Source organism: Nelumbo lutea, chromosome 3 (genome assembly GCF_056320005.1).
Source record: "Nelumbo lutea isolate HS-2025 chromosome 3, American lotus-T2T, whole genome shotgun sequence".
Lineage (NCBI taxonomy): Eukaryota > Viridiplantae > Streptophyta > Magnoliopsida > Proteales > Nelumbonaceae > Nelumbo > Nelumbo lutea.
This window is the reverse complement of record NC_142686.1, coordinates 33,826,924-33,834,934: the sequence shown is the minus strand read 5'-3', so window position 1 is coordinate 33,834,934 and position 8,011 is coordinate 33,826,924. Positions and strand designations below refer to the sequence as shown.

At 34.9% G+C, this 8,011-nt stretch overlaps 1 protein-coding gene and 1 non-coding gene across 2 annotated transcripts; one reads left to right on the top strand and one right to left on the bottom strand.

The window, feature by feature from the left end:
• Positions 1 to 3,974: 3,974 nt before the first annotated feature.
• On the bottom strand, positions 3,975 to 4,046 carry TRNAD-GUC (transfer RNA aspartic acid (anticodon GUC)). The gene has a single exon. It is a non-coding gene; the product is annotated as a tRNA-Asp (tRNA).
• A 105-nt stretch (positions 4,047 to 4,151) lies between these two features.
• LOC148864141 (putative pentatricopeptide repeat-containing protein At3g25970) lies at positions 4,152 to 6,981 on the top strand. The gene has a single exon (XM_088975811.1). It carries the CDS (start codon positions 4,177 to 4,179, stop codon positions 6,583 to 6,585), a length of 2,409 nt encoding a protein of 802 aa, XP_088831937.1. The 5' UTR covers positions 4,152 to 4,176; the 3' UTR covers positions 6,586 to 6,981.
• Positions 6,982 to 8,011: the final 1,030 nt, after the last annotated feature.

Genomic DNA, 8,011 nt, shown 5'->3' with positions numbered 1-8,011 from the left:
CAAAAGCGCTTTGCACCACTATTTTCATGAAAAAAAACCCTCTTTTGCCTTAAATTGCAATTTTTTAATATTTTTATAAAAAATGAAAAACTGAGTTAAAAAAATAAGTTAAATATAAAAATATATATAACATAAATTATACATAATTTATTAATAAAATATATGTTTACACACTTACACACATATGTTATATATATATATACATGTGGGACAGTCTGACTTGTTTGACTTGGACGGTTGAAGTGGTGACCCGTGACCCAGAGGTAAAAACGGTTTGGCCTATAGGTTGGTTTTTAAAACATTGTATAACTTGTATTGTATTTCATGAACAAATTGAATTGGAAGTTAATTGTATGAAACTTGAACCAACAACAATTTCCTAAAAACATAACATTCAAACTAACTTTATCAATAAACACAATATAAATTCGAACTATGAATTAATATATTTAAATTTAATTAAATTGGATTATATTGAATCAAATAGGAATGGATACACATTTGATCCAATTATAAACAGACTGAATTCAGATTATTCTTAATGGGATCAAATTCAAATTTGAATTCAGACATGCTGATCCCGATTGCAGCCTTATAAATCACCAGTTGGCTATGATTTAATTGGGTTGGGTTGGATTAATAAAGGGTTCCCAAACCAAACTTTTAAGAGTAGAGGAAGCAGAGGAAAATAGGAAAGTGACAGTAAACAAAATTGACCCTACTGTCTAAAAAAAATCTTCGTACCATACTCTCTCTCTCTCTCTCTTCTGTTTTGTTTTCTCTAAAATGGAACAATTGTTAGCCTCTAACAATCTAACATTACTTGCACCTCAAACTCTTATTTCAATCCCTTCAATAATCTCTCCAGCTACGAGCAAAGTGGTTGAGTTCTTTCTTTCTCCCACATGCACATACGCAGACGAAAATTAGCCTAAAGGGTTAACCGAACAGTATTTGCTGGAACTGAGGTCTACCTAAAATTAGATTAGATAATTTTAACCAGTTGATTTAGGTGAATTTCTTAGGATTTTCTAATAATAATTATTAGATTTTTCTTTGCTACTCAAGTATTCAGTATATTTTAATTAGGGAGCTTTTCTTTGAAACAAGTGACATCTTTATTTTTCAAAAAAAAGAGCAACTTAGAAATGGATATATCCACATATTGTCAAATAAAACTTTTCTTTCTCAAACATGTGTCTACTGCCCACTCTTCATAAAAAGTAAGAATAATTAACTTCACTTAAAAAAAAGTGTTAACTTTGAATACATAGGCTATTCATGGAAAAAAGGTATATACTTTAAAATTTAAATACACTTTAAAAAAAGTATCTTTGTAATTCAATTTCCTAATTCAAACATAAGAATATAAAGATTTAAATTACAAAAAAAGTGATAACTTTGGACCCATAAAAAAGTATCCATTCCAAAGGATATGAGGTCCATATTAATTTTTGTAATCCAATTTTTTAATTCAAATAAAAAAATCATTATATAGATTTAAATTGCAAAAAAAAAAAAAAGTGTTAACTTTGAACACATGATTACCCATAGAAATAGAGCTAAAGCGTTCTTTAAGAAGATAAAGAGAGGGGCAACCGAGCAAGAAAATATTTAAATAACAACAATAGGCATTTTAGAGTTTTTTTTTTTCAAAATTTAGAGTTTTCTATATTTTCCTCTTTTTCTGTTGTATTTCTTGTATTATCTACAATTTTCTACTTTTTATTTATTTTCCATTTTTTGTTGTATTTTATCAATTCTCTTAAAATAATCTCATAAAATGGCATGAGTCGGTTTAGTGTTTTTGTAATGTTTAGAATCACACATGACAATTACATGAGAGTATTTTTCAAAGTTGCCAATGGAATGCTAACAACAAGGGCAAATTGCTGGAATTGGAAAGTTCGGAGTGGGTATTTGTTATGAATGAAGCTAAGTGTCAGTACCCCAAAGTATAAGTGGTTGTTTGTAATTTACCCTTTTTTGAATACATATGGGGAAAGGATTGTAGGAGTTAAATGGAATAACCCACCAGGTAACACAAAAGGGGAATGAAGACTATACCCATAACTCAGTGTCAAATAGGAGTTCAGACCTGTGCCCCACAGCACATCTCCATTGTGTATTGGGAATATCTCCCAATGATAGTAGTAGAACCGATGATGTCATCATTGGGAGATGTTCTCAATACACGGCGGGGATGTGCTGTGAGACGTTGCGGGGCGCTGATGTGAACTCATCAAATAGGAGCTTGGATCTCCTACCCACAAGGATCCTACATAAAGACTCTAGATCTCCTACCCACAAGAACTCTACCCATGCCTACCCACAAAACACTACCTCCATGCATTGGGAACATCTTCCTGGGCATAATAAAATGTAAGAGGGCGAGATGTTCCACATGTGTGTTTGCAATGTTATGTAGGTAAGTGTGGGTAGAATTGTCATGGGTAGAAAATTCGGACATGGATATAAAACCTTCAACAGATGCAAGATTCTATAGTCACTCCAATGGAAGATATAAATATTTAACCATGCAAAGAGGAAGGACACCACCATTACCATAGAGAGAGTAGGAGTTGCATCCTTCTGCCCTTTAAAACTTATTCCTTTAGTGCCATAACCTACTCAGCCACAAGGATTAAAAAAAAAAAAACAAGATAAAAAGAGGGTTTTTGAAATGAGTTTAGATTTTCTCATCAGATAATGATCCTCACATCCACCTCATAGCATGTTGCAACTATACATCGGGAACATATCTCATATTTGTATGTTTTCATTCATGGGAGATGTTTCAAATACAAGGCAGCATGTGTCATAAGATGGGTTTGAGGAGGATTATGTAAAGAGGAAACTTGATTTTTTTTTTTTTGAAAGTGAAATTGGGATTCTTTTGAAATGTGAAACATTGCCACCTTATAGAGCACTCACTCCTCACACCAACCTCACAGCACACCTTAATTCAACATCTCTCGTGCTTACATATATTTATGGGGTTCTCAATGCACAGTGCGATATGCTATGAGGTCAGTGTGAGATGTAAATCCTGATTCAATTTCCGTATGAACAAAAATTGTTCAAAGTCATCACTTATGGCATATTTGGTGGTGAACATGATTTTTTACTCTCAACGTTTTAATAACTTCCATTTTTAAAAGTTTTTTATTAAAACACCTCCTATAGTTTTATAGATTTACTAAGACCTACCTTATAGTTTGTGTTTTATTAAAACATCCTATATAGTTTGTAATCAATTTACTTAATCGACCTTCTATTAGATGAAAATGGAAAATGACAGTTTAAACCCTAATATTCATTCAATTAAATGCAATCAAAAGAAAATAAAAATAAAAATGTCATTTTTTCCTCTAATAAGACACGAACAACTACTCTATTTTACTTTATTTGGTCAATTTTGTTTTCAATATAAAAAAGTGTTGGGGGTACTTTTGAAATAAATAACCATGGCTCATGCCTTTGAACATTTCATTTTTCACCCAATTTAGGTGATCATATTAATATTTTCATATAGCAAAACAAATACTTCTTAATGAAATGTTAATTAAGTAGATTGTAAACTATAGGGGGTGGTCAATTTTGTTTTTTATATGAAAAAGTGTCGATGTATTTTTGGAATAAACAACCATGGATTCATGTCTTTGAACATTTCATTTTCCATCCAATTTAGGTGATCATATTTTCAGATGGCAAAACAAGTACTTCTTAGGGTCAGTTTAGAAGGAGTATAAATATAAATATTTGGAGTGCACAACCTTATATTTTGTATGTATTTGCACCATACATATTTATATTTGTACTCATTTCAAACTAAGCATTAATGAAAGGTATATGTTTCAAACTATAGGGGGTGGCTTAATAAAATGAAAACCATAGATAAATAAATCTGTGAAACTATAGGGTGTTCTAATAATTGACCCTTTAAAGATAAAAAATAAATAAAAAAAATTATACGCCGTTGCCGGGGATCGAACCCGGGTCACCCGCGTGACAGGCGGGAATACTCACCACTATACTACAACGACCTGTTGATTTAAAAGTGAATCAAAATTTTTGTCAAACAAAAAGTATCGGCTTTTTTTGCTTTTCGCCTTTTCTGCTTCGCCGTTTAAGGTTCAAAGTTCAAACGAAATGAAGTTGTGAATTGTGACTGTAATGAGACTGCAAGAACTTGTCTTTTACATTGGCGATCAATTATTTCTCCCTATTAGCAAAAGGAGGCATTGCAATCTTCGTTTGAACCTCACGCATGAGCTCCACACACTAAAACCTTCTACCCCGCTGTCTAAACTCTTGGGGAGGAAAGACCCAGCTGCATTTGCAGGTTTTCTTGCTCTCTCTTCAAAGCTAAAGTCTCTTCTTATTGGGATTCAAGTTCATGGTGAAATCATCAAGTCGGGATTCTCTAAGGATACTTTTTCACAAAATAATTTGATTATAATGTACTCCAAATGTGGAGCTTTTAGTAATTGTATTAAGGTATTTGATGAAATGCGTGAAAGAAACGCTTTTTCTTGGACTTCCATGATCTCGGGTGCCATCCAAAATGAAGAATTTGAAATGGGTCTTGAGATTTATATGGATATGGTGAGGTTTGGGTTTGGAACGAATGAATTTGCTCTAGGAAGTGTTCTGAAAGGGTGTGCAAATCTGGGGGCCGTCGAATTTGGTTCTTTGGTTCACTGTGTTGCTTTGAAGATGGGAATGGATATGAATGCTTTCGTTGGTAGCTCGATTCTGTACATGTATGCAAAATATGGGGATCTTGAATCTGCCATCCGAGTGTTTGAGAGTATGGACAATTGCGACGTTGGTTGTTGGAATGCCATGATTGGGGGCTATGCACTTAATGGTTGTTTCCACGAAGCTATGAAACTTGTATTTCTGATGCACCGGAAGGGAATAATCATGGACCAGCTCACTTTTATTAATGCTCTCAAGGGGTGCTCAATGTCGGGTGGCTTGAACTTAGGGAGACAGATTCATGGATTGATGGCTCGAAGTAAATTGGAGTGCACTCCTGGAATTAATTCTCTTATGTATATGTACTTTAAAACTGGTGAACATGACTCTGCATTGAAGCTTTTCAATAAGATGGAAGAGAAAGATATTATATCTTGGAATACTGTATTTTCTGGGTTTTCTGAAGACGAGAATGTAGGAGAGGTTGTGGGCATGTTTTCTAGAATGTTATTAACAGGGGTGATGCCTAATCATGTTACGTTCTCAATTTTATTTAGGCTATGTGGCACAGTGCTTCATCTTGGGCTTGGACTTCAGCTCTATTGTCTTGTTTTCCATCTTGGACTTGGCAATGAGGCCCTTGTTGTGAACTCTCTCATCAATATGTTCTCTGTATGTGGGGCTTTGGAATGTGCTCATTTTGTTTTTTACAGTGTCCCTTGCAAAAACACAAGTACATGGAATGAGATTATATTAGGGTGTAATTTGAACTGCTGTACCATGGAAGCACTAAAGCATTTCTGTAGTTTATGGAATGCTGGAGTTGAAGCAAATGAGTGTACCTTCTCCAGCATTTTGTTGGCTTGTTCTAGAACTGAACATCAAGAAATTTGTAGGCAAATACATGGTTCTATAATCAAGTCTGGCTTTGGTTTCCATGCATTTGTTTGTAGTTCACTTATTAATGCTTATGCAAGATATGGACTAGTGGATGATTTGTATAAGATTTTTTATGGAATTAGAAGATTAGATTTGGCATGTTGGGGTGCTATGATTTCTGCACTTGTGCAGGGAGGCTGCAGCTATGAAGCAGTAGAATTTCTCAACTGCCTTAAACAGGCTGGTGAGAAATCTGATGAGTTTATATTGGGTAGTTCTTTAAATGCATGTGCAAATATCACTTCCTATCAACAAACCAGATGCATCCATTTGCTTGCAATGAAAACCGGATTTGAGAACCATGTATATGTAGCAAGTGCAATTATAGATGCTTATGCAAAATGTGGGGACATTGAAAGCTCGAGGCTGGAATTTGATCAGTTCAGTGGAGAAGATGATGTTGTCCTTTTTAATACTATGATTATGGCTTATGCGCATCATGGGCTAGTAATGGAAGCAATTGAAATCTTCAAGAAAATGAAGTCTTCTAACCTACAGCCTAACCATGCCACTTTTGTTTCAGTCATTTCAGCTTGTAGTCATTTGGGGCTTGTTGATCAAGGTCAGAGGTTCTTTGATTCCTTGATCTCAGATTATGGAATGGAACCTTCTGCAGAGATCTTTGGTTGCTTAGTTGATTTGTTTTCAAGAAATGGATTCCTTGAAGAAGCTAAATATGTGATTCAAATGATGCCCTTTGACCCTTGGCCCTCCATTTGGAGATCTTTTCTAAGTGGCTGTAGGATTCATGGGAATAAAGAATTGGCAGAATGGGCTACACAGCATTTACTTGAGTTGGTTCCAAAAAGTGATGCAGCCTATGTCTTGTTGTCAAAGGTTTATTCTGAAGGGGGTTATTGGGAAGATGCCTCAAAGATTAGGAAGAGAATGAAAGACAAAGGAGTTCAAAAAGAGCCAGGGTATAGTTGGATAGAGATATAGGGAAAGGCTCGTTTATTGGCAATTACCAAGAAATGAACAAGCTGAAAAGAGCAGTACTTTCCATTTTTGTTTGTAAAGCATTCTTTCAGGTGCTCGAGGAACTCAATTTGGAACTTATGAGGTCAAGTAAACATTCTATACAAGAAAGTTTCGGCATTATTTTTTTTATTCTTTTGTTCAATTCTGTATAGCCTTCTTATAACTCCTGGTTAGCAACATTAATGAACAACATCTAACTTGTAGCTTTTCTTTGGAGCTTGAGCATCATGTTATGTATATCTTGTATCATTATCCATTACTATGAGAGTATGTTGATTAATGCCCTAGATTCACTGTATCTTCTTATATTGTGTGTAATAAACCTTTCTATTATCAAGAACATTTGTTTCTGGTTTAGTTGATTTGAGCAGATCCAATCTTGCACATTATCCCTCTTAATCACATACTTCCATCGTCTTGACATGTTAGGGGTAGAAGATGATGCAGCGTACTTTTGGCAAATTGTCATGGAGCATAAGTTCCTTAGATGATTGTGGCATGACCCTAGCTAAAAGGGGTCGATGGGCAGAGGTTAATGGACGACTCCAGAAGATTTTCAGAAGCTTGAAAAGGACCCTAGAAGACGCTTGAACTTGTACATACTTGTATAATGTTCTAAAGCATTCTTGTAGAACAATCTAGAATAGAAGGATCTTAACCGATGGATGGATGACACATGGAATGATCTAGATTATTCATTGTACAGGTCAAAGGTTATACAAGGAGAATCCTCTCCTGTGGAGGTATCTATCTAGAGTTGTATCCCTTTCTGGAGTAATCCAAAGTACCATTCTCTACTTATCTTTGTCTGTGTTCTTGTCCCCAAGTGCCTATGAGTGTGCTTATTGTGGGTTGAGTGTGGTTCAAGGCTTGTTCCTAGAGCCAAAATTGTGTTTTAAGTGGGAAGGCAGACTTTTGGAGCAGCGAATTGCTGCCGAAGTGCCACATGAGACACTAGTAAGAATCTAGGTCCGTGAGAAGTGGTATAAGAGAATAGAAAGGGAAATGGCAGGGATGGGAGGGACATTGCTTCAGAAGTTATTGAAACTCCAAAAGCTTAGAACAATAAGAAGATAAAGAACAAGGCCAAGTTGAGGGAGTCATCCTTGGATAGGGTCTCTTTCTTGGAAGCACAATTGCCAAAGCCTACTGCCACGTCGTCTCTACTAAAATTTTACTTATTCCTAAACATGTTATACAGCTTTAAGGTAATTTGCTTTGCATTTTTTTTTTAACTGAATGATAAACGAAGTCAAAATTTACTAAAATCAGATTGGTTGTATTTAACAAAGTGTATCTCTGCAACATGTTTTGAAAACTTGAAGATTAATTATTTAAGAACTGTTTTATCCTTTAACCTATTTCGTCAATTTAAATAGTAAAATGT

Bases quoted from the DNA above. Each gene is read 5' to 3' on its own strand.
- LOC148864141 (XM_088975811.1), top strand. From the start codon at position 4,177: ATGAGACTGCAAGAACTTGTCTTTTACATTGGCGATCAATTATTTCTC.